This window comes from Phodopus roborovskii, unplaced genomic scaffold (assembly GCF_943737965.1).
Source record: "Phodopus roborovskii unplaced genomic scaffold, PHOROB, whole genome shotgun sequence".
Taxonomy (NCBI): Eukaryota; Metazoa; Chordata; class Mammalia; order Rodentia; family Cricetidae; genus Phodopus; species Phodopus roborovskii.
In genome coordinates, this window is record NW_026126645.1 from 9,960,001 (window position 1) to 9,987,283 (window position 27,283).

At 45.9% G+C, this 27,283-nt stretch overlaps 1 protein-coding gene across 2 annotated transcripts in view; it reads right to left on the reverse strand.

Annotated features, from left to right (window-relative positions):
- Window positions 1-27,283, reverse strand: part of Vps13d (vacuolar protein sorting 13 homolog D) — a 213,117-nt gene that overhangs the window by 124,243 nt on the left and 61,591 nt on the right. The window contains exons 15-25 of one of the 2 annotated variants that reach the window (XM_051173624.1): window positions 24,685-24,897; window positions 20,108-20,370; window positions 19,229-19,362; window positions 15,566-15,721; window positions 12,854-13,064; window positions 12,182-12,256; window positions 9,479-9,685; window positions 7,354-7,443; window positions 5,512-5,652; window positions 4,379-4,501; window positions 2,335-2,409 (exon numbers count right to left, since the gene is read on the reverse strand). In XM_051173624.1, the coding sequence (XP_051029581.1) occupies window positions 2,335-2,409; window positions 4,379-4,501; window positions 5,512-5,652; window positions 7,354-7,443; window positions 9,479-9,685; window positions 12,182-12,256; window positions 12,854-13,064; window positions 15,566-15,721; window positions 19,229-19,362; window positions 20,108-20,370; window positions 24,685-24,897 (1,688 nt within the window). The remainder of the gene's footprint in view (window positions 1-2,334; window positions 2,410-4,378; window positions 4,502-5,511; window positions 5,653-7,353; window positions 7,444-9,478; window positions 9,686-12,181; window positions 12,257-12,853; window positions 13,065-15,565; window positions 15,722-19,228; window positions 19,363-20,107; window positions 20,371-24,684; window positions 24,898-27,283) is intronic. The other variant, XM_051173625.1, reaches the window with a different exon arrangement.

The following is a 27,283-nucleotide window of genomic DNA, read 5'->3' on the forward strand; positions in this document are numbered from 1 at the left end:
GAACACCAGTGAGGCTGAAATCATTTCACAGGGCTACATGCTTTCCACAGGCAAGACCAAGAAGATAAGCTGTGCCTGTCCAACCAGGATAATCACCAGCCTATTAAGAATCCATCACTTTGCCTTGTGTTTGCATTATGACAGCTTTCCAAAGGGGAAGAGCATGGTGACTGCCAAGTGGGCAACTTCAGGTTAACACATGTGTCTCTCTGACAGCTGCAACTCAGCAGGACCTACAACAGCCATCTGCTGAAGACAGTCTAGAGCGTGGTTCTCAACTTGTGTGTCGAGGCCCCTTTTGGCAAACTGCTAGCTCCAATTATTTACATTACGACTCATAACAGTAGCAAAATTGTAGTTATGAAGTAGCAAAAAGATAATTTCAGGTTCAGAGGTCACCACAACATGAGGCATTGTACTAAAGGGCATTGGAACGGTTGGGAACAACTGGTCTAAAGGGTGCTCCTGTCCCATATTGTGTAGGGACATTGCTTAGGATAATGGTTGCCTGCTACTGTGTACACTTCCATCCCAGTGGCCTCATTTGGTTCCGATGGTGCTCCCCAAGTAAAAGATAAAGCTATAGGGCTGAAGCAAGAGCTTTCCAAAGGATAAACAGTGCTCATGTGCCTCCCTGCATGCAAGTGAGGAGAGCGCCTTCATTACAGTAGACAAGGACCAAGAGGAAAGGGACCAGACACGCCTGCCCATCCCATATAAACCAGACTGAAAGTTTCCACGTGCATGTCATACTTTGACAGAACAGGTGGCAGACTGGCTTTGACCACTTTGAAGTACAGGCTCAACTACAAAACAAAAATTCATACAAAGTGACCTGCATGTCTTCTACTGTGGGATTAGATAACATGGGAGGCACAGTGCACAGGACCCAAAGTTTCATGTGATGATCAGACCTAATACCAGGCTAAAACCACAGAGGATACACAAAGCCCAGCACTGCGTGAGCATCCAACTTGTCTGTGTCCTTGCCTTTGGCACAATACCATGAGAAAACTCCCAAATCCATCAAAGAGAACATTATTTCCTGATGACCTCAAAAATCTGCCTCCAGTGAGCAAATCCAATTCCTTCAGGGGCTAAGAAAGCCTCAGGCTCCTCACATGCAAGCTCAGCATCAAGTGAGGCCAGCTGAGGAAATCCTACCCCTCTGCAGGGCTTTTCCAAAGTAACTGGCCATTCTAAGAAGTGGGGATTTTGTGCTACATAGAAACTCTGGCTATCAGAAAGGGCCTGATGCTAACTAGCCACAGAAGCCAAGGGAAATTTCTGTGCTCACACTGGCAACAGGGGAATAATGCTCAGTGTTCGCCTCAGTGAGGAACTCATACTGGAAAGCTCAGCAGTGTGAATTCGTAATAAATGAAGATGGGAACCTCTCTCAAAGACCTATCTCAGCTGAGCCTTCTAAAAACAGTATACAGTCACCCTTCTGTGTCAATAACCCTGCTCGGTATTCCCAGGAAAAAAGGCTCAAATGCCTTTTGGTTTATCTTCCTTTTTGTTTTGACAGGGTCTTGCTATGTAGCCATGGCTAGCCTGGAATTTATGATCCTCCTGCCTCAGCCTCCCAAGTACTGGGATTACAGATATGGAGCACCAAACCCAGCTCAAATGCCTTTTAAAATAAGATGTATCAGGACCCATGATCTGGAATTAGTCACAAACATAAATCAATTGGATTAACAGTGCTCATTAACACAAAGAAGGAAATGCGGCCTGGCGATCATAATGTTATTTCTTTCTGCTCTTACTCACCATTCAGTTCTCCAGCAACATCTTCTATCCTATCTCCTAAGTACATAAATTCCTATGTAAAGAAACTAAAGTTTGTATCCAAGCAATTGGTTGGGAAACACTTTTTTGGCTCTATGACTAATGGTTAGGTGACAGGTCCTACTTCACAGAGCCCCTGCAGTGTAAGAATAAACACTGACTGAGGACTCTGTAGGCAAAGCCATGCCACCACTGCCTGCCAAAAGATAGAGCTCCTCCACGCCCTCCTTTTCCTTGTAAGAGCCCTTCATGCCTTTGGCTTTTCTGTGTCGTGTACTATGCAGCTGATCCCACTTTCAGCGGAGGTCAAGGGAGATGGTGAGGAAGCAGATGTCACTTCTGCTGCTACTGCCGTGATGAGGCGACGCTCTGCTCATCCGCTGGAGACATTCTTTCAGGTTACTGAAGCAGACTACTTACAACTGAATATACCCCAATGCAGTTCAATTAACAACACACATGGAAAAACAATGCACAAATGGCCGCAGAAGGCGGTTCTTGAAACAGGAAGATGATGCAAGCCCTCTGGCTGTACTGTACCTCGAGCATAGATCTGGTGCTCTAGGTTAGTCAGACTGGCTGTGCTCCTAGTTCTAAGGTAGACAAGAGGGAGGCCTGGTAGACAGGAGAGACAAAGTTAGAGGGTAAGAGCAGGATAGTGAGGAAGAATCACCTCCACAAACACGAGTTAAGAACATTATAAGTGGCATGCATCGTGCAATTGTGAGAGCACCCTTCCTAACTGCTAGGAGCCAAGAAGTGCTTGGCAAAGCCAGCAGTTTTCTGCAAGGCTTTGATGGTGCGGCTGTGTAAAGGCAGTGTGCAGCCCTTTTTCTAATTAGGCAACAATGAACGCATTGAACATCCCTTCGAAGAGAACAACAAGCCTTCGGGGGAGGGGGTAATTTAAACCATACTATGTATTGGCCCAGGAAAGTCTGATCAGCGTGGATTTTAAGGAGTGGCAGGGTGTTGGTCACTGGGCACCTCAAACACTCAAGGCAAGAGTCAGTCCAGCCTCCAGATTTCAACAGTCCTTTCTCGGGGTTTCTCTCACAGTACTCAATTCCAACTGAACATAATCATCATGAAAACACATGTACTTCTCATAACCTGATCAATGGAGTCATGATGCTGGGGTTTGCCTATCAAATAAGCCCTTACTGAGAGCCTTACAACCATGGCAACCAAAAAAAAGAAAAAAAAAACTAATTTGAGGCAGAATTATGGTTAAGATTCTCAAATAAGACCTGAAAATTAGTAGTCAGTTCAATGCAGTTGAAAGCTACTAACTTGAAAACCAATGTTACACATGCTGCGGGACGCCTCTTTAGAAGGCTGCCAGGAATTCCCAATAAAAAGGCATTTAATACTTAGGCATATGAGTGTGAGTTTCGGATGGTTAAAATAGTGTATCACAACAGCCTCACTAACCATAAAAATCTAGATAAATAAAAATCAAGTTTTAACATCGATAGGGTGGCTTATTAGCATAGAAAGAGGAGACAGTGTAAGAGAGGGTGGAGCCTTCCAGCACATCAGGCCTTCCTGGAGTTGGCACTATTGGATCTGAGGTCGCCTAGTACGCTCTCTCTTCAGAACCATGCTCCCTTGGACATACAAGGATGACTTAGCCTTCTGGACAGGCAGGGTCATTAGGAGGGTTAGGAGAGCTGGAGCTTGGGCTCAGAAGCCCCAACTGAGAACAGAGAACAAGCATGGCCGGCCGAAGCTTTTGTCTCTCCTTTTAGAAAGAAGCACGAGGCGGCCTGCTCACACTCCCCAGGAGAGGCAAACCAGCACAAATGCTTCTATGCTAAGAAAGGCCATCTTCCAGGACTGTTTGCAGACCAGATGGAATATTTACGTATTCATGAGCTATGTGAAGTCCCGCCAAGACTCTCCAAAGAAACCACACTGAAAGAGTTGGGGCTGAGCTGAATTTGGATGACAATGGCTTGTGGGGCAACCAGGACCCGTGGTGTCTGTCACCATCTCCCCAGCTTAGAAGCAAACAGAGCTCCATGCTGAGGCATTCATCTGGACCAAAAACATCATCAACAAAGAACACACTGACTCCTTCCTCAAGAGGCCTGTATTCAATCCCTTTACGCTCAATGAACAATACAGGCCCCTCTTTAAAAAACGTTTTCCCACTTGGGATCTTGCCCTCCCTCTTTCCAAGAATACATGCTAACCCTCTAGCACTAGCTTTAAATGTTTTTATAACCCAGTTTTTAAAAATCCTGTCTACTGAAAAGCCAGTTGTTTCTGCCCAACTGAAAACACCAACAGTGTGTCCTGACATGCTCTCGGGTGCACCGGCCCTTCTTCAGTCACTGGAAATCAAGAGTAACAGTTTGCAGATCCCCTCTCCCCCACGTCGGTGGAATTAGAGCCTGCATTAACAGTTCAGTAGTCTGTGCCAGAAAACTGTCTTTTATAAAGACTAAAAGGAACAACACAGGCCAGTTCAGACTTCCTATGGAGTTCTCCACAGACCATTCTATTTGAATCTCTTGGTGAGGGGTGGCTCTGTAGATTAACGCTGATACAGACAGACATGCGCACATAAAAACCTTACTTTGTCCAAAGCATGGAGGATCCACTGAGGAGCCCATCCAGTCTTCTGACTTGGCTGACTCTGTTTCCTTCTCTTCTTTGCAGTAATCTGCCAACCACGATTCCTTGGTGCTTACATACTGGTCTAGAGGGAATGCCGTGAAGACATTAAGAGGGAGATAGGAAAGGGAAAAGATGTATATCAAATCATTTCAATTCAGCGAAACAAGCTTTTATTAAGTGCTTCCCTATCTGCTGGGCCTATGCTAGAAGCGAAAAAAGCTGGGCCCAGGGGACAGCAATTCCATGTAGAAGAGATCAAAGCAGTCAGTCAGAACTACCTCCATGAAGCCACCCGTGATGTGAAAGGGGCTAAAGCAAAGACAAGGCAGAGAAGGGTGGACGTACTCGGCTTTGACAGAAGTGGGCCGGGGGGGGGGGAGGGGGGGGGCTCCAGGAAATCTTTAGAGAGGCAGACCTGTGTTTTGGTTCTTGAAAAAGTGAATACTCAATGAGACTGAGGACGGAGTCACATTGTAGGCAGAGGGACTGGGAAGCCTCTGAGACATTAAAGAAAGAGCAGGGGGCTCGACCCACAACTGTACACTCAGGGCCATTTTCAGAGCTAAGTGAGTGTGACAGTTGATAGGGGACAGCTCAGAGAATCAACTCATTCTGCTCAAGTCATACCTTACAGAATGGCTCTGTACCTGGGCATGGCAGTGGGTGCCTACAATTCCAGCCACTTTGGAGGCTAAGGCAGGTGTGAATTTGAGACTAGCCTGGACTACATCAAAAACCTTGTTTCAAAAACCAAAAAAAAAGAAAGGAAAAAAAACCTTCCTCTGTGAATAATAGACTCTAAGCTCACTTTTAGGATATTCTGTGAACCCCACTGACAAGCATTATGAGGAGAAAGTTCACAGGGGCCCTTTGTGGTCCCTAAGCAGCCTCAGCTCTTGCTTGGCCACTGAGAGCATTAACATGGGGCCCCGCCACTAGAGACCAGGTTAGGGTTCGCTAAGAGAGCAGCCACGATGAGTAAGTGATGCCAGGTACAGGGCCGAGCATTGGCCCACCTGGCATCCTTGTCTGCAGGCGAAGGACTTGTGTTACAGATCAATGTGAGCCTACAGCAGGCAGCTTCCCACTTACCAATCAGTACAGAAGTGATGTTGATATCCAGGCGGGGTTTGGCCTTGGCCTCCAGCTTCAGTCGAGGAGGATGGAGACGACTAGCCGCCTGTTGTTGCCAGGATACAGAGCACGGCCATGGCTCAATAAATGGCTCCCAGCCTAAAAGAATGCAGGAAATAAAACATCTGTTCAGCAGATATCAAGGGTTTATAGGAAAATACTGTACATGAACGCTCAGCAAGGACAGACTACAGCTTAATGGCTCCAATTCAATCCCACAATGAAAGAGTCACTTCTGCCTACAGGTCACCCTACAGATGACTGCTGTCCTGTCTGTGGAACATGCCTGGAAGAGCATTAACACTCCCCGCCACCATGCTCTTCTCCAGGTGACAGGAAGAAGGGCAGGGAGGACACAATGCTCTGTTTCATTAAAGCCAAGTGACCTCTTCCTCAATGGAGACAGGAAAAAGATCCTCAGGCTTATCAGGCTTAGGTTAGAAAAGAAACACAGTGGCTTTAGCTAAGAGCCCCTACATCAACCCTCTTTCTAGCAGATCAATCCACTAGCTGAAAAGGGCACATTTGGAGGCTCATTAGCTTAACTTTCTCAAATTTTTGTTTTAATCTGAAAATGTGCCACATGTACAAAGGGAATTTAAGATAGATACACACACACACACACACACACACACACACACACATACATGTATGTATGGATGGATATACAATTTAAAGGAAATACTACCACAAGCGCTTGTATAAATGTTGAACTTAAGAAATAGAAAATCAGGCCAAGCATGGTTGCATACACCTTTAATTCTAGAACTTGGCAAGCAGAAGCAGATGGAGCTCGGTTGAGTTTGAGGCCAGCCTGGTGAACATGGTGAGTTCCAGGAAAGTCTGGGCTACAGAGAGAACTTGTCTCAAAAAGAAAAAGGGGGGCGGGGAGGAAAAGGAAGAAAGAGGAACTAGAAAACAACAGGTCTCTGTGAAGTCTGAGTGCTAACCCCGCCTCCTTCCCCACTCTCAGCCACTCCCAGCAACCACCTGCCTGGGCAGCTCTGCTTTCTGTCTGTCTTATACCTTTGGACTTTGGACTTCTTAAGAAGTCGTTGGTAGATGGATACATAAATGGAATCCCGCATATATTCTTTTCAAGTTTCTTGCCCCTAAAACATGTTTGAGCACATTGTTGCCATGTACTAGTGAAGCTGCCTGAGATGTATGTTTTGATCATTTTACTCCTGAAAGATGACCAGGGAGAATCTTATTATAGACAGCTGTGCCCCTGTGTGTTAGTGCGCAGACCTGGAAAGGGGTGTGCAGATCAGCTACTAATTAATATACCTGTGTTCAATGTCACTAGGTCATGATGAATACCTCCAAACTACAAGAATTATAATTCCACTTCAGAAACTATGATCCATTTGCACCCCAGTACATAGTAGTATCACATTTTACTTCTGCCTAGCTGTTGGGTATTAAAAAAATTATAGTTTGTACGTTAAGTGTGTGGTGCAAGACTAATCTTAGCACTCAGGAGGCAAAGGCAGGAGGAGTTCCATGAGTTCCAGGCCAGCCTAACTGTAACAGTAAGGCACAGACCAGCCTGAACTACAGAGTGAGACCGTGTCTCAAAACAAGCACAAAACCAAAGATGCTTAACAGTTGAAGACCAGTTTACTGACCTTCGAAAGACATGAGAGTACAGTCACAACACATCAACATGGCCAACACGCTTGTGATCTTTCTCCACCTCACCCCACCTGCCCTTTTCCCCCATGTATACAGCATGGGCCCTGGTAAACATGTACACTTATTCTCTAAATCCTACAATAACATACGCTTTATACTGACCTGACAGAGCACGGTTATAATAATCTCCAGAAAGGGTGAAGTGGGCGTAGCCCTCAGGGTTAGTTCTTATGTGCTGAAGAAAATTCAGACCTGCAACAGAAGCAAATCTCACTACAGAGGCAGGAGCAAGGCTGGCCGCCCCAAATGAACTGCATTTCACACACTAGCTACATCTGGTACTGACAGCACACATAACTACCATGCAGGTTTGTGCATCAGCTTTCATGTTTTATAATCACTGCATTTAAATGTTGTTATAGTGCTGGAAAGATGGCTCAGTGGTTAGGAGCACTGGCTCCTGGGGGAGTTGGGTTCTATTCCCAGCAACCACATGGAAGCTCACAACCATCTGTAACTTGAGATCCAAGGGATCTGATGACCTTTTCTGGCCTCTATGGGCACCAGGCATGCAGTGGTACACATACATACACCATACACAGGTTATTATCTTAATTTGTGAGTTTTTGGCAGTCCTTCAAGCACTATACCTAAAACACCATCTCACCCACCTCCACCCCAGCCTTAGGAACATAAATACCATTTCTCCCTGAATGTATGGAAAGAGGGCAGTGATAACAGAATGCTTAACCTGCTGAACACTAGCTTAAATCGCCTTTAGTGTATTTATGAATTCTTTGGGAATTTCATACAATGTATTTTAATCATATTTATCCCCAATTCTTCCTAACTGCCCCCAGATCCACTCTGACCTCTATACCTCACTCTCAACCCCAGGAAACACCTCGCCCCCCTTTAGCCCATCAACTTCAGTTTGAGCTGCCCACTGCAGTATGGTTGACCTAATAGGAGCCTCTGTGCTGCATAGAAACCATCAGCTGTCCACAGCTCCTCAGACAGGCGTGGGGGCTCATGAAGCCCTTCTTACCCCATATTAACTCAAAATTTTAAGACTGCCATAGAAAACATCAGAAGTCAGACAACTATTCTCTACCGAAAAGAAGTTTCTGACAGCAATCAAAACCCCAATGGCTTTTAATTGTGCAGCCCTGAAAAGCACAGGGAAGGGACAAAGGCTGACCTCAAGTCTCCAGAACCAAACTTCACCAGGGAGAGAAGACTGGCAAGCTGGAAACCATGGAAATGACAAATGATATTTTTTTCCATGACAGGGTTTCTCTGTGTAGCTGTCCTGGAAATCGTTCTGTAGGCCAGGCTGGCTTTGAACCCAGTAATCTACCTGCCTCTCCTCCTAAGTGCTGAGGTTAACGGCATGTGCCACTGCCACCCAGCTAGTGACAGGTGAGTTCCACCTGTTCCCCTCAGAAGCCTCGTCCCAGCACGTGCAAGAGGGCACTGAGGAGATCACACCTGCCCGGGTCACAGCCAACCGAAAACAGATGCGTAGTGTCACCTCATATGTGGCCTTCTGCAGGACAGGCCATATGAGCTTTCTAACAGAACCCTGGTCTGGTTTGCAGGAGAGGAAAAGGCATCGGCATTCTTAACCAGTGTGTGTTTTAGAAGTCTATTCACCACTCTGGTCATGTGTGAGAGAAGACAAGAATGGACACACAGGGTGACTGGGCCAGAGCTCCTGAGGTGATGGTAATTTTATTGGTGTCAGTCTCTACTATTCCTGAGCTACAGGCTGAAGTCATGAATGGGAAATATGTAAAAAAAATTCTGGGTGACTTTTTTTTCGTACCGATACTTGAGTATGTCTTACTTTCCTCAACTGTCCCACACCTATGCCCTCGGGTGTGGCTCACTTTCTGTTGAGAACCTCTCTCTATATCCTGCTTAAGCTTATACTAAAATATTTTTACTAAGCTTCAACTCTGCTTTGTTTAAAACAAAAATCTGGTAGGGCATAGTGGTGCACACCTTTAATCCCAGCATTGGGAGGCAGAGGCAGGTGGATCTCTGAGTTCAGGGCCAGCCTGCTCTACAGAGTGAGTTCCAGGATAGTCAGGGCTACACAGAGAAACTGTCACACACCAAAAAGAATCAGAAAAACATGTTAAACAATTAAGTTTTAACTTAGTTACTTAATTACTGTACTATGAGGTAAAGGGGAACAAAAATACATGGAAAATGTAAAAGGAAGGTGCTAAGAACCCAGCAGCACTGGGCTGCTGAGGTGCCCCAAGCCAGGCACACTCACGGGAGAAGGTAAACTCAGCAAGGGGCACGTCACAGTCCATGCAGTCATCGATGAAGCAGATGCATATGCTCTCGGCCTTGACCTCCACTCCAGAGATGCGTGGGGCTGGCATGGCCCCTGGGCTGTCTCTACTGCTGGAGGCCAGGGACAGGGACTTCAGAGGCTCTGCATTCTTGAACAGCCAACTTGCTGCCTTCTTCAGCTGGCCTTCAAGAAAATCAGAAGGTGAGGAGTTGCACCATTTCTCAGGGATCTGAGAGTGGTCCTAGGGAACGTGATCCAGAAGGGGGGCGGGGGACAACAGGAATTCTGCTCTTAAGCAAACAGTAAGCTTCTACTCAAGTTGATGACACCTTTCCTGCTGACTCCCAAGGCCCCCATCCTGCGCCATCTGTGGACAGAGAAGTGAAAGGGTGGGGTGATGGGCAGGAGTGAGGTTGCCCAGAGGCTGAAGGCAGCTTGGTATGCAAATTTCATCTGTAGTTCTGCACATACAGATATTAACTGTCCTCAAATGTCTTCCTTTGTGCATAGTTTGTCTTCTCAATCGCAAACCCCGAGGGTAGAGAGCAAAATGAGGGGTGTGTGTATGTGTGTGTGTGTGAGAGAGAGAGAGAGACAGACAGACAGACAGACAGAGAACTCTTAGTACCACCTGCCTGAATAACACCCTCTTGCCCCCAAGAAGAAAAAGAGGGAAGGGACAGAGAAAAGGAGGAATAGGGGGAAGGGCAGTAGGAAGAAATCAGGGTCAGCCCACACTCAGAACACGAACATCTCATCTACTTGAGGGCCTGGGCTCTGGAGCAAGGGAGCTGCCTCTAGACCGTTTCTACACTTCCCAGCTACTGAATCTTAGACAAGCTGTTTGTTCTCTGTGTCTCACAGCATTTACAGCAGTGGTTCTCAACCTGTGGCTCAAGACTCCTTTGGGGGTCAAGCAACCCTTTCACAGGGGTCACCTAAGACCACTGGAAAACAGATATCTGCCTTATAATTCACCACGATAGGAGGAACTGTATTAAAGGGTTGTGCGCAATGTTAGGAATGCTGAGAAGCACCGCCCTACAGGAACACCCGAAAGAGGAAGTGAGTTCTCTAAGCAGAGCCTGCCAAGTCCTGCAGCCCTAAAAAGCTGTTTCCATCTTGTTGAGTAATGGGACTAAGTGGCTTTAGTTCAATAACAAAGAAACCCAATGGCTCTTACAATGTATGGAAATATGTGTTTGAATGGCTAAAAAAAAAAAGGGGGGGGGGATAAAAACCATAGGACAACTAAGTAGGCATGACAGAATATGAAGTTAAATCCATAGTGAGAGAGTGGAAACAAAACCGAGGAAGCCAGACAGCTAGTCCACCCTCACTGCTTTCAGGGGTAAAGGTAGTGATGCAATGAGCATCTCTACACACAACTGGCTGCCGGGTAGCCTGGGCATGGTGTTCTAGAGAAGACTGTGTCATCTATGGTGAGAGCCGTGAGGACACCACAGGTATGTGCACAGCCCTGTAGAGTCAGCCTAGATGCCCATCAGTGTGAGTGGGCACAGAAAACATGGTTCTCCTGCACAGCGCAGTGGTCCAGCCACAGAGAAGAATGAAATGAGGTGGTCTGAGGGAAAGTGAACACAACTGGATATCATCGTATGAAGCAAACTAGCTGGAGCTCAGAAGGACAAGTGTCACATGACTCCTCTCATTCGTGGATCCAAGACTCCATATAGATCCACACAATCACAAATCCCACTTACGCATGAGATTCCAAGGCCACAGGGATGCTACAAGCACAGATAGCCAAGTCCTGTATCTCAGCACCTTTCCCAGTCTGACCTCCAAATATACACACAGAGGCGCGTGAATACCCACTTCCATGACAGGGGAATGTCCTGTACACTGGTAATACATGTTTCCCTTACTGGTTGATGAATAGAACACTGATTGGCCAGTAGCCAGGCACAAAGTATAGGCGGGACTATGAGAGGAGGAGAATTCTGGGGAGAGGATGCAGAGAGGGGAAGTTAGAGAGATGCCTTGCAGCTGCCGAAGGAGTAACAGGTCCAGACATTTTCCAGTAAGCCAAGGCCACATGGAAATACTAAGATTTAGTAAATACTAAGAAATGGGTTAAAAATTAAGAGAGAGCTAGCCAATAATAAGTCTGAGCCACTGGCCAAACCGTTTATAATTTACATATACCTCTTCGTGTTTACTGGGGACTAAGGGCAGCAGGACCAGGCGGAACAGAAACTCTGACAACATACATGCACAAAAAGAATCAGTATTGGTCTGTTCAGAGCTATGAGAGCTCAGCACATGGCCACAGCCATGGCTGCCAGAATCACCACCGTTACCAACACCACCAGTAACCACGACTAACAACTACTCCCAAGTGCCAGGCACTTCACCAAAGCCAGGGCCTCTTTGCCTGACTTCACAGATAAGGTCGCAGTAGCATGGAGCAGTGACTGCTCAGGGTCCCTTAAAAGCAGGGACAAAGGAAGAATGTGACCCACACAGCCAGCAACAGTCAACCTCCTGATCACAACGATGGCCAAACCAGAATCATACTCAGCCCCCCCCACAGAGGATACATCGCCCCCCTGAATATGCATACCTTCTCCCCCCCCCCCCGGAACTGAGGAAAAAATGAGAGGAAAGCATGTTGTCAAGACAAACGGTAGGTCACAGACCCCACATGGGAATTACCTTGACACACCAGAAGAGCCTTGCGACAATCATCCATGCTGAAGCCCAGCTCCTGAAGTCTAGCCAGCTGCAACTCTAGGAAACAATTTCACACACATTACTCCACAGTCTGCAAGTAGTTGAAGGAGGAACTATGGCATTTCCTTTCTTGAGGGGAAATGGGCTCCTTGTATAGCCCTCTATCAGGTATACCCTGGACTTTTCCATCATTTCCTTGTGTTTTAGCTTTAAGACTGGAAGTCTATTGTTTAGTGTGAGCAACACTGACTCCAAGTTTTCAGAGGAAAAATCTCAGTTTCTACAACTAAGATGAGCCATACAACTCCAGAAACCGAGCTGTGAGCTGGAGCAGTCGCTGTAGAGTCATTCTTATGATTTACAATTTTACTCAATGACAAAGAATTAGATTATGAACAGTTGAACTGAAAAAGTTGGGGGGGGGGAGCTACCAGTATGATGGACAAGTCAAGTACTAGGGAGGCTGAGGCAGGAGGACTGCCATAAGTTTGAGAACAGCATGGATGATGTATAACATATCAAATGTTGAACCAGTCAGGATGCAGAGTCAAATGAGAGAGAGAGAGAGAGAGAGAGAGAGAGAGAGAGAGAGAGAGAGAGAGAGAGAATACGTATTATTAAGAAGACTGATCAGGTTTCCAATTAGACACCTACCCAAGACAGGATCTAAGGTGTGTTTTGACCCCTCTCTGACATCCTCTCCAATTCCAGATGCCCCTGGGAGGCAAGTGCTGATGGAGTCTGCCTCCAAGGCTGCTGTGTCCGGGGCTGCAGCACTAGCTTGCTCTGGGATGGATTTTGCAATGGCAAGAAACAGCTGAACATCATTATAGGAGAGTCTGATATCCAGGGCTTGTAACTGAATCTAATGGAATGTAAAAGGTAGCAATGGTTTTAAATGCGTTTGGCTTTGTGCCCACACATCACTCAAACATAATTCCTATTTTATGTCCCAGAAGTCCAGACATCACCACAACTTCTCATTTAAAAGATTGCAAAGATCTTAAAATTAAGCAAATGATGGTGAGGTAATGTCTCAGCCAACAGGTAATAGCTACAAAACTGAATGAAAATTAAAAAAAAAAAAACTAAATTAGGATAATTACTAGAGCAATTAGTACCTCAAGATCAGAATATGACTGGGGGTGAGGAGCACCTAATGGTAATATTTCATTAATACATTTTGCATAGACCTATTATATTTTTTTAATCTCTGAAATAAATTGATCAACTGTGATGGGTGGCTTTATCAACTTGATACAACCTGTAATTAGCTAGGAGGAGAGTCTCAGCAGGAGACTGACTGTACTGAGTTGGCCTTTGGACATGTCTCTGAGGGCATGTCTTAACTGGATAAAGACCCAGTCCACTACAGGCAGCACCATTCCCTAGGCAGGGGGTGCTGAAGAACAGAGAAATCATGCTAAGTGTGAGCAAGAAAACAATCATGCATGCACTCATTTCTCTCTGCTCCTAACTGTGGATAAGATGTGACAAGGTGTTTGAAGATGTAACCTCTTTACAGTATTGAACCATAATCTTGAATTAGAAGATGAAATAAACCCCTTTTTTCCCCTAAGTTGCTTTTCAACAGGACATTTTATCACAGCAACAGAAATGAAACTAGGATAACTACAAAATGGGTTTCTTTGCCCTATATTGCCAGCATTCAGAAATAGAGAGGTAGAAAAAATCAGGAGTTCCAGGCCAGCCTAAGCTACAAGAGACCCTGTCAATAGTAACAACAATAATAAATGACAATAATAACATTATTATTAGTAAAGACAACAATGATGAAAAACAACTGTCTTTCTCCAGACATCACCTTACAATGGTCAAGTCTGGAAGTACCACTCCCCCTCAGCAGTGAGCAGCTCAGACTCACTGGACAGGGCAGTCAGACACTGCAAGCAGGCAACACTGGACAGGATGCAAAGGGTTGAGAGAAACCTTTCTTTATTCACTCACTCAGTTTTTTCCAGTGAGAAACTACTGAAAAGCAATACAGCTTTTCTCTTTCAGGTGCCCATGGCTCAGGTGGACTGATTAATTACTGCCCTCTTATCAAGGAAATGACCTGGCTTAGAGAGACGGCTCAGTGGTTCAGAGCATTTACTGCTCTTTCCAGAGGACCTGAGTCCAGTTCTCAGCACCTGTACTAGGCACATCCACAGACATACACACATACACACACACACACACACACACACACACACACACACACACACGTAAATACAAGGAAATAAAAAAAGATGAAGAACACCAGATGTGTAAGCCTCCCTTTCCTAGCTTCAGTCCTTACCCCCTCAATACCTCTCGGTCCCAGTGAAACCTTCTGCTTCTGCCCTAACTCGGCTTCTTGTTCTGGAATGACCTCCTTCCTCTGCTGGCCTATATCCTACCTGACCCACCACGCCCCAGAAGTCCCAATCCTGCAGCAATCTACACACTATTCCTACCTGTTGAATTATGCTTCCTGTCAACTTTTATTAAAGAACTTCAAAAGGATACTAGCAGCCAGGTTGTTGGTGGTGAACGCCTTTAGTCCCAGCACTCGGGAGGCAGAAGCAGGCAAATCTCTGTGAGTTTAAGGCCAGCCTAGTCTACAGAGATAGTTCCAGGACAGATTCCAAAACAATACAGAGAAACCCTGTCTCAAATTAAAAAAAAGAAAGAAAGAAAGAAAGGAAGGAAGAAAGAAAGGAAGAAAAAAAGAAAGAAAGAAAGAAAAAGAAGAAACAAAATGATACTAGCCTATTAAAGGGTCTTTTATCCTTGTCCACACTGCAAGATCATAGGTGGCATCATATTTATTACATCTGCTGGGGTAACTACAATGGTGCTAGATCAGAGTGGTCAATAGGGAACCACAGTGCATCCAAGAGTTGGGCTCTGTCAGGGCCCATAGAGATGGCTCCACTTCATCTTGACTTAAGGTCAGAGAGTTGAAACCCACTACTCCTTGTTCAAGGTTTAACAACAGGACAGTTGGCCTAAGAAGTAACTGATGGATGTCTTACTTTAACAACAGCCTGAGGTGTGGCTACAGTCTATCTTGCCTTGACAACAGGACACTTGGTCTAGGGTGTGGTTACTTGATGTTTTGGATATTGAGAAGGTAATTATGCCTGCTTGTTCTTTTATCTTGGCAAGGAAGTCTCTTTGCCTTCCCCCACTTTTCATTGAGGTATATAAAGACTATGTGTAATAAATAAACTTGGCTTTTTCCCCCAGTATTCACTCCTGATTCTATCCTGTGTCTCTGTCTTCTCTTTAGGATCTATAATTTTTCCACATGCTATTTCTTAATCCTCACTCGCCCTCTCAGGCATGAACATGGGCAAGGACAACACTACTCAGCATTACCTCTAGGATGGGTGGGAAATCATCACTGTTGAACGCATCCATCAGCCCAGAACTATTCTGGTAAGAAGAGTTTCCCACCAGCTCCACTTGGATTTGAACTGGATCCACAATTGACAGTGCTGTGTCCTGCTCATTCCCTAGTCGGCAGGAAAACACCTGAAAATGAAATGCAGTACAGCAAAGATTACTGTGTACCTTGGGAGGGCCCTACCAGTTAGCAGCATCAGTGGACTGTCTCAGGAGCAATCAGCCCTGTGTTCTCACGGGCCCCAAATCAGCTGCTGAAGGAAATGCTGCAAAAAGATCTGGGCTGCCACTCCATAACCTGCAGCTAAGAGTAGGAGCAGTGGCTTCACCTTCAGGGACATGTTTCCAGTCCATCCGCAATGACTTGCAGAGCTCTTGCCCTCTGAGCCAAACATCCCACTTCTCCCTGGGACCCAGTCCAAGGAGATAATAAAAAATACAGAAAATTTCATTAACCATTTCAATAGTTTAAAAAGACAAAGCAAATGAGGTTGCACCGCATCTACCTGGCGAGGCATCTGCAGTCACATAAAGGCAGACGCACTAACCCAGCCCTTGGGAGATGGAGGCACAAGGGTCACAAACTTCGGGCCAGCCTGGGCTACAGAGCAAGACCCTGTCTCCACAAACATGAAGGAACAGGGAAGGAGGCAAGAAGGAAAAACACAGTTGAAAAGACTGTAGAGAGGGCCAGGTGGTGGTGGCACGCCTTTAATCTTAGGAAGGTCAGCACATCACGGGTTATGTAAAAATACAGTTCCATCAAAATATTACAAAGCTAGGCTTGGCGACTCATGAGTATAATCCTAACACTAGGAAAGCTGAGCCGGGAGGTCTGAAATTTAAGATCAGCCTGTGCTACACAGTAGGACCCTGTTTCAAATGAGCAAAATAATAATAACATTGACTTTCTTTTAAGAATGGGTCAGAACACATCAAAATAACAGAAATTATATATGGGACAGGTAATTTTCCCTCCTCTCAGAATTTCCTAATTTAAAGCACATTCATTATTAAAGCCGCCAGACAGGTACATAGGAAGGAATCCATTACCTTAGACTTCACACTCTGTGTACAATGCCAGCAAATAAAAACCAATGTGTTTCAGGGAAGACAGGAGGAAGTAAGGGAGGACTCCCATTGTGGAATCAAACTATTTTACATGTTCGGAAGGAGCAGAGGAAAGAAGGGCGCATTCGTGTGAAGGTACTCTCACCCCCTAAGAGCCTCTATCTTCACAGGGCATTTCCTTAGCACTACACAACACCAAAGCCCTTCACCATGCCCAAGATTAATGGGTTACACTTCATCAGTCCTCCCAGTGATCTACCAAAGATGCCCTACAACTGAGATCCGGCTGTACCAGCCAAAAAACAAGGCATCTCAAGTATTTTGCCACTTCATTATTCTGAGATCCTGAAACAGGAAAGTTTCCCTTTCCTCTTCTCCTTTGGGGGCTTCGGCTACACCAAGCCCAACTGTACTGAGTGCTCCTGAATCAGCCCCACAATGCCCCACTCAAAGCTGGCCTTGGGAGCAGACAAACCGCAATCCCAAGATCAATCCCAGCACCTGAGCATACAGCTCCTTGTCCCAGCCAGATGAATTTTCTTCACCCTACAAAAGCAACTGCTCAAGGAGAGAGACCCCTCTGTTTAATTCATCTGGGGTGTCACTACAGATCAGATATTCCTAAAGGGCTGGATACCATATAAAACCTTACTGCTTGTTCTAAGCAGGCCTCCCCTACCCCAGGGCCCTGGCTCTTCACAGGACAGTGCTCCTTGTAAGGGAGGAAGATTCAAGGCAAGCAGGACCACTGCCCTCAACTGTGCAAACCTGCCATGGAGTTTTTTCCAAGGCTTTAGAGGAAAAATATTCATTTTCCATTTTCCTTCAGGGACTACACAAAACTCAATTGTACCTGGTGATCCATTAATAAATTCCCAAATAAAACTCATGTCTAAGTCTTCCTTAAGAGATCATGGGGGAGATTCCATAGTGTAATACATTAACCTGGCATGTACTAAGGGTTCCCGTGGTACATGGTTTTCCAGCACTGGAAAGAAATACTGCATCTATCGTGACAGGAGGGAGATGAGACATACAGAACCAGACCACCCAACAAGGTGTGAATGGGACTAGGAACAGAGGGTCTCACTGACTAATGTCCTGAGGAAGGCGGGTGTGTCCTCACACTGGAGGGTAGGGCACAGGGGGGTAAGCTACTAGACTGGAGGAAAAAGCAAGAGGAGAAAGCAAGGCCCTTCGCTGAATCTTTCCCTATAGAAGTGATCAGGAGGCCATGATGGATATGGTGGCATAGGTCTGTATAATCCCTGCTACCCCAGAGGCTAAAGCAAAAGAATCCAAAGTTCAAGGTTAGCCCAGGCAACTGAGACAATCAAAACAGAAAAGAACTGAGCTGATCAAGGAATGTAGCTTACCTCAGTTGGTAGGGTGTTTGCCTAACATGCACAAGGCCTTGGGTTTAATCCAAAGCAACACATAAACATACACATCACTCAGTCACTCCATTATACTCACACATTATATGCATATTATATATAAATTATATACACACTATATGTATGTTTATCACATACACTATATATGCACACATATAAATTATAGACACTATGTACTGTGCATGTATAAATTACACATATACTATATATCATATATAATATATACCATATATCTATTTTAACTATATAGATGTATTATGTGAATATATAAGTTATAACATGTTATATGTATATATACATATATAATTGCATATATATATTTACAAATCATATACACTATATATATCACTGTATATATTAATTACCACACAATAAACACTGTATATTATAACCACATATATACAATTGCACACTATATATATTATACATACACATATTTATAAAGACAGAGTCTTGGGTCTTTTCCCAGTCCTACTGACTCAAAAGCTCTGGAGGTTGGGCCTAACAAACAGTTTGACATAAAAAGGGAGACAGGATGGGATGTAGCTTGGTGGTAAAGTGCTTGCTTAAACATTCATACGGCCCTCAATTCCATTTCTAGCACTGGAAAAATAAGCATTCAAGAGGGTGTTGGGGAATGTTACTTTAAGGTGTGTTTGCTTTTGTTTACGTTACATTTTGTTTAACTCTGTGAAGCTGTGTTACTGTGTCTGTCAAAAACACCCGATGGTCTCATAAAGAGCTGAACAGCTAATAGTGAGGCAGAAGAGAGAAACAGGCAGGGCTGGCAGGCAGAGAGGACAAATGTGAGGAGAAATCTGGAGAAGAGAGGATCTGGGAACGGGAGAGGAAGGAAAACTTCAGGGGCCAGCCACCCAGCCAGACATGGAGTAAGAAGGAAAGAAAGGTACACAGGAATGCAGAAAAATAAAAGCACTGAGGCCAAAGGTAGATGGGATAAATAAGAAAAGCGGGCAAGAAACAAGCCAAGCTAATGCCCAGCATTCATAACTAATCTTCAGTGTGGGATTTATTTGGGAGCTGGGTGGTGAGCTCCCTAAAGAGTCAAAAGATCAAAAACTTTTGCACAACAAGAGGCAAATATTTTTCTAGATGCTGCTCTCCAGAGCACTCTACAGTGCCATGCATGGTCTACACACAAACTTACCTCAATGCCAAACAAACTTCCTGAAAAGGGGCGATCTGCAAAGCGGGGCTTATAGGTGAGCACCGTGGTGCCTTTCAGAATAATGGCATTGGTATCAAAGCAGGACACATCTTCAACAACCACAAATTCCGTGCCTGCAAAGAACAACAGCATGAGTCAAGGCAAGCAAGGAAGCTGGCATCACCCGGCTGTCCTGACACAACTGCACCAGGTGAGCTCTCAGTGTCCTGCTACACTGCCATCCAAGACTCAGAACCTGGCAAGCACAGCTGAACTAAGAGAACAGGGCCTGGCAGAACGGACTAGAATGTAGAGAAATAACATTCTCCTTGTTGCGGGAGGCCTAAAAGATGCTCAGAAGTTAAGAAGAAGAGTACCCATCTCCAGAGGACTTAGAACCCAAGGAAGAAGAGTCAGATGGGTTGGTCAAGCAGCATGGGGCATTATGGCAGCTTTGACAGCTGTTTACACTGCCCACAAGGAGTGCAGCCCACTGGTGTCCAGCTGCCACTGTAAGTGCTGACAGATCTCTAGTCATCTGTGTTCACTCACAATGGGTTTTCATCAAAAAAAAAAAAAAAAAAAAAAAAAAAACAGTATGAAGCTAGATGCAGTGGTTTATACAACAATCCCAGCACTTGGGAGGCAAGAGGACAGCTGCAAATCCCAGGTCAGCCTGTGACACAGAGCGAGACCTGCCTCTAAAACAAAAAACAGTGTAATCCCAGACCCCCAAGGCAGAAGCAGGAAGACCTTAGTGTCTGTGGCCAGCCTGGTCTATGTGAGGCCCGGTCTCAAAAGACAAGGGCTTATGGCTGGCCCAGAGGTCTGAGCTAGCATCCAAACTGACAGACGGTGTCGTGCACTGTGAACAATCACCTGTTACGTTGACTTTGACTTCCAGGTGCCTCTCATTGGACACGGGGAGGGAAGACCGCTTGGTGACCACTCCACTCTTAACGGTTTTGGGGACGACAGCAGATTCACTGCTGGCATTGCGGTGGCGTGCTGGAGTGGCACTCTGCTTCTTAACATCACTGGGAGTGTGCAGGAAGTCATGGACCAACAGCAGCCAGTCAAATATGAGAAACACTCGGAGATTGTTGAGGACGACAGTGAAACAAGAGGAATCCTTTGTAGATCTGCAAGGAAGAAGACAGAACAGAATCACAAAGAGAAATACAGCATCTCAACCACTGCCAAGGCAGCGCTGCCTTTTCTTTTCTTCTGATTTTGTTATCCAAGATGGCCTCGAATGCCTGGACTCAGCGGTCCTCCTGCTTCGGGCTCCTATGTACCTGGGGATTCAAGTGTGCAGCACCATGGCGGCTCCCATTCCAGTGTTCCTTAAACTGCCAACTTTGAGCATGGAAACACTCAGCACTGCTTTATGAGCACACCAAGTATAAGCTTTCTGGAGGTCAATCGCGTTTTTTATTTCATGTGTGTGTTTTGCCTGCGCACATCTGTTCACCACATGCATGCCCAGTGCCCATGAAAGTCAGATGAGGGCACTGAATCCTCTGGAACTGGAGTTACAGACAGTTGTGAGCGGTCATGAGGGTGCTGGGAACTAAACCCAGGCCCTCAGCAAGAGCAGCAAGTGCACTCAATCAATGAGCCATCTCTCCAGCCCCTCATTTAAAGGAGGGAGGGACTATATCTAAGAAAGCAGAATAGCAGAATAGCAGAGCCCTCAACTAACATGAATCTACAACAGGCATTTATTAGGCAGTGTCTAGAGATATTTGCTTGTGCTGTCTTTAACAATAATTATTAGTAATAATAACTGGGAGGCAGATGCAGATGGAGCTCCACGAGTTCAAGGCCAACCTGGTCTACAGAGTGAGTTCCAGGACAGCCAGACTACACAGTGAAACCCTGTCTTGGAAAATAATAATAATTGAGAGGACAAAACTGGCACCTAGTAGATAGAACTGGGCTGTTCCTAACCATGCCACAATGTACAGGACAGCCTTACAGTAAGGAGCAGCCTGCTCTGAAATACCTGCTAAGCATCCCAATCCCAATACCAAAAATGCTCACATGTGAACTGAGATCCTTTGGATGTTCGTCATTTTTGTTGTTACGTATAGTATGTTCATGTGTGTTTGCCTGAAGGTATGTCTTTGCATTACATGTGTACAGTGCCCAAGGAGGCCAGGAAAAGTCATTGGTCCCTTGGGACAGAATTTCCGAAATGGTTGTGAGTCGTCATCTGGGTTCTGGGAATGAACCCTGGCCCTTCTGGTAAAGCAGCGTTGACTGCTGAGCCATCCCTCCAGGCCCTGGGTACTGGAAGGTTTATTAGAGATGTTTGACTAGCAAAGCCTATGTGAATTCTCCAAAATCAAGTGGGGGGGGGGGAGATCCAAACTCTGAGATGCTTCTGGCCCCAAACCCTACTAAGGAATAGCCACCCTACAGTGACAAGGCTGGGAAAGGCTGGTCCAGTACGAAAAGCAAAGGCTCTGAAGTCAAGAGTCCCAGACTAAAATCTTGCCACTCTCATGCTGTGTTATGCTGGGCATGTCAACTTGTGTCCTCATATATAAAGTGAGAAATGCTAACATTGTAAGAGAAAGCACATAGGAGGCGCATAGCAGGTATGCCCCCATGCCAGCTTCGTCTAAGACTGGTCTAAGACTGATAAAGCTACTTCTTAGAAGCTCAGCAGTGCTTTACAAATGCCACCTTCATGTACCAGTACTATCTGGCTTTAACGGCAACTCTTCAGACCCCACATCTTCTAACCCAAAGAGGGCATTGGCCATAGAAGGGATAGCAAGCACCCTGCAGTGGAAATGGGGCAGAGGGATGGGCAAGGGACAGGGAGCGGTTTTATAGTCTTCAAGGTTCCCAAGAAAGACTCTCAGGCCTGGCCTGAAGTCACAGTGACCTCAGGGGCAATGGCCAGCCCTATTCTCACACTAGCAGGCAGAGGAAGGGGTGCCAGCAGAGGCAGGCTAGAGATGGGTCACAGGGTTTAGGGGTTGAATTGATTTTGTGAATGAAGGAGACCCTGGTCGTAGCGCTCCCTGACCTGCCTGCGAAAGGCTAACCTGAGGATGTGCCCAAGGCTGCTTTCTCCAGTCGCACTTCTGCTAACCCTGGCTCACTGCCTCTAGTAAAAGGGCATGGCAAGGCACAGTTCCTTCTCACACACAGAATTTGTCACAGAAACACTCCACTCTTTTGTAATGGATAAAAAATGTTGCCCTCAGTAAAATTTTTCCACCCTATTCTGAGCAGAGACTGTCAGGCCTCGGTGCTAACTGGAAAGTCAGTGTGTCAGACCCCGTTTTGGAAAATATTTCAAGCCTTTCAACACTGTGAAGTCATTTCTATTTGACATACAAAATCCCAACAGAAGAGCAATTCTCCCTGAAGCAGTTCACTCCTCTTGCTAACAAGGGCACGTCTGTTAGCAAAAGTCAAGGTAAGAATTGATTGTTTGACTCCATAGAATTATATGCCTTTAGTGTATTCACAGAATAATACTTTGGGCTCCCTGAATATTAAAGACCTGACAGGGAGGAGACAAAGAACTGACTACTTAGAAAGTCAAGGTCAGTAACAATAAAACAAACATCAAACCACCCTTTGGCAGGAGGACCAAATACATGGAAGCCCCCCATCCTGAGAAACATCTTCAAAAGTGCTGCCAAACACACCCATCACATCCCAAGGCTACACTCAGCCAGTGACAGAGGCCAAGAACATGCAGAGTTAGTGCAACTCAGCTTTGATATCAGAGGCCCAGGTCTAACTTGTGAATGCTAGACTTCTGAGCTGTGCAGTCTTCCAAGAGTCAGTTGGCCCTTCTCCAGGTCTAGATCTCTCTCTCTCTGTCTCTCTCTATCTATCTCTGCTTCTGCCTCTCTGGCTCTCTATTGTGTGTGTGTGTGTGTGTGTGTGTGTGTGTGTGTGTGTGTGTGTGTGTGTAAAAGCAGGGCGAAGTTACCAATGTTTGCAGAGCTGGGAGGAGTCAACTGGCAAAAGGTAAGATGCCTGGTCGAGGCAGGGGCCAGCAAGAAGCCACTAGCACTGCCACTGTTGGGCTCCTAATGTTCCCACAAGGGCTAAAATGTCTCCTTTGCCAGGCTTCCTTAAGGCATATGGAGAGACCAAGAGCTTCTCCCTTCCAAAGCTAAACTGGGAGGAACTCTTGAGTGGCACACTGAAACACCAGCCACACAAGAACAATATCCATGAGCCATAAGAATCTCAAGCTAGAGCAGTGGTTCTCAACCTATGGGTCGAAACCTTTGAGAGTCAAACAATCCTGCCTTCAAAAGTGGCAGCACTTCTGAAGATGTTTCTCAGGATGGGGGCTTCCATGTATTGGGTCCTTCTGCCGAGGGGGTGGTTTGGTGTTTGTTTCGTTGTTACTGGTAGGATGAGAGTCACGTATCAGATATCCTGCATATCAGATATTTATATTACGATTCATAACAATAGCAAAATTACAATAATAAAATAGGAATGAAAATAGTTTTATGGTTGGGTCACCAAGACATGAGGAGCTGTATTAATGGGCCACGGCATTAGGGAGGTTGGGAAGCACTGCTCTAGGGGAGAAGGGAAGGGTACAAGCAGTGACAGCAGCAGCTGCTTCGGGTGCCAAGTGACTCGCCAGAATGACTCAACTGTTGCTTCATTCCATCAAAGAGGAAAGTGAATCTCAAAGCTCGACAGGGATGCACAGTTATGCAGAGGGAGACTAAGTCCTGGGGCTAAGGCCTATCTCATTCTAGAACATCTCCACCCTCTCAGTCCCCACCGCCTCCCATGGTGCCAGAGTCGGGAGACCTAAATAAATAACTGTTCAGGTTGAAACGCCTTCCCTTTCATGAAGGCCAGAAAGCTCTGGCTTGGGGGTTTTCCTTCAACTCACATAATTTCTTCCTTCCCGAGTCACTTAACAAATTAAAGCTTACAAGGAGGTTGATTTTGAGGATCTGGCTCCATGCCAAACTACTTTGTTGTTGTTTTAAGGCAACAGAGACATCTTTTGGTGAGTCCTTAACACTGCATGGAAGCAACCGGTGCTGAGTGACAGGGAACGCTGCTGACTGCCAGTCAGCCCCAATCTTTGATCCTTAGATGTTAGAAAGCCACACGGACTTGGCCCACTGACCACAAAGGGAAGTATTTCCATAGAGAAAGATGGGAGGGGGGGGGAAGAGCTGGCTCAGCAGTTAAGGGCACTGACTGCTCTTCAAATCCCAGCACCCACATGCAGCTTCTGTCTGTAACTCAGCCGGGGGTCCAAGTATGGGTACATGCCTGTAATCCCAGCACCGGGGAAGTAGAGGTAGGAGGATACTACCTTCAAGGAAAGTCTGGTCTACAAGGTAAATTCCAACCCGGCCTGGGCCACACTGAGAGGCCTATGGGGACGGGGGTTAGTGAGAGAGGGAAAGGACAGCAGAGCTGCCGTCGGCCTCCACTACCTGAAATGCAGTTCAATCTGAATGGAGCCCTGGGTGGCGCAGCTGCTCTTGGATGGCTGAAAGATACAGTTGAACACATTGGTCATGCCAGGGCTGGGCTTCTGCCCAGCATAGCGGGTGTCAAATGCCATCATAGAGTGGGAAACCAGGTTAATGGACTTGGTCTGGTTGGAAAAACTCTCATAGAGCAGCTTACATTTCTTAAAGTCAAATCTGAAAGGGAAGAAAGCAAACGAAAAGTTAAACACAATCCCACCTTACAAAACTAAGTTCAAGTGTGGAACAATCGCACCCATCAATGTCCCAGAGTAGCTTTCAGTCTGAGATACTGCATCAGTTTTGTCCACAGGCCTCTCAAAATGCACTCAGTGCACTGTGCTTTAAACCTTCCGCATTTGCAGAAAGGTCATTATATCCACAGGAATGCACGAGGAATAACAATATACCCAGTCTATTTATTATATCTATCCTTGATGCTTTACAGCCCCATATCCCATCCTAAGCTAAGAAAGCCATGCGTTAAATCATAACCCCAGTAGATATCTAGGGCCTCTTTTACCTTGTCTGTGAAATTATAGCTTGCCTGAGGCTTCTCTTCCCACAGTCAGCCTGTGCATCTGTGTGAGACCACCATAGCTCCCACAGCCAGCCTGTGCATCTGTGTGAGACCACCATAGCTCACTAGAAGCAACCAAAACTCATCCTACTCTGCACACAGGGAAGTGAGTCAGCTGACCCATCAACAGAACGTGAATCCAAACCCAGTTCTTTTCTGGGAAAAGAGAAAGCTGCATAAAGCAATTAGTAGTTGCTTGGTACCATTATGATGATGATACACACAGAATCAGAATAGTTGGAAAACTAAAGTTGGGGGGGAAGCCAGCTAGTGGTGGCACACATCTTTAATCACTTAAAAGGGAGAGGCTTGAGACCAGCCTGGTCTACAGAGCAAGTTTCAGGACAGCCAGGGCCACACAAAAAAACCTTGTCTCGAAGGGGGGGGGGGGAGGGTTGAGGATAATTCACCCAAACAGAAGAGCAAGAAAAAGTAAAGGAACAGTCAGGCATCTAAACAGTAGCTGGTCCCCAAGAACAGTGTGGGGACCAGGTTCACCATCATGGCTCCCCTCAGCTGATCTGGGAGCCTGCCACACAGGCTTTAAACAGGAAGACAAGCCGGAAGTCAGAGTGCTTCAGACAGACAGTACTAGCTTTGACACCACATTTTTGAATGTGAGTCAACTTTCCAGCCATATAGCCTTAGGCTAGTAAAGTAAAAATTAAACTAAAAACATTATATAGCAACAACAGCATTCTATCTGGAAAACTGGAATATTAGCTGCCCGACTTAGAGGACAAGGGAGGGCTTTCAGAGTAAAAGTACAACGAGCCCTTCAAAATCCCACTCCAAATTCCTACACCGTAAATTCCCACATCTACTCTCACAAACAAATGATAGAAGTTAACTACAGGGCCAGCACACACTCAAAAAGGGAGCAGCTACTGTGTTGCTTCCAGAGGTTTCCAAGTAGGGAGCTCAGCCCAGTGCTGCCAATTTTCAAACAGTTCTCATTCATATTCTCTATCTGCCTGTCTATATCTGCCTGAACTCTCGCATTTAAAACACTGACCCACAAGGCAGTCACCAGTGGTGCACTGCCCAGAACTCTGCCAAACCTATATAAATATAGGGCAAGGCGACCCCCAACCCCTCACCCTGGTCAGACCATGCTCCAGCTCCATGCTCCTTGGGTGGCCACCAAAGTGCCACCCAAGGCCATTCCTGAGCTCTTGTTTTCCTATCTGCCCTGTCAAAATGCTCAGCACAAGGGGTACAGTGACACCTATGGCCCAGGTACTCCAGGAAGCTGAAGCTGGGATCCTGAAGTTCACACTGAACCTGGGCAACACAGCAAGACTCTACCTCGAAACCAAAAAAATAACCAAAGCAAATGTTCTGTCACTCAAGACTCAAAACAACAGAACAGCCTGTCACCCACAGTGTCCTTCACAACTTTCAGCCACCAGTATTTGGGGCTGGCTGTTAAAATGGCATAAGCTAACCTGACAAGCTCACAGGATAACCAAACTGAAACTTGCACTCGGTGGCCAGGGACCAGGGGCACAGCTCTGTGGTACCTGATCATCAGCAACACCAGCGTATTTGCCATGCGCTCTCACGTGCACACACACATCCTCACTCTCGTGCACATACAAACATGATCACACAAACACACACATGCACACGCACACACATATACACACACACATCCTCACTCTCGTTCACATATAAACATGATCTCACACACACACCCTCACTCTCATCCACATACAATCACACATGCATGCACACACGCACCGTGCACACACACACTCTCTCATGCACATACAAACATGATCACACAAACACACACACGCACGTGCACACACATACTCTCTCATGCACATACAAACATGATCACACAAACACACACACGCACGTGCACACACATATACACACACACACCCTCACTCTCGTGCACATACAAACATGATCACACAAACACACACACGCACGTGCACACACACACTCTCTCATGCACATACAAACATGATCACA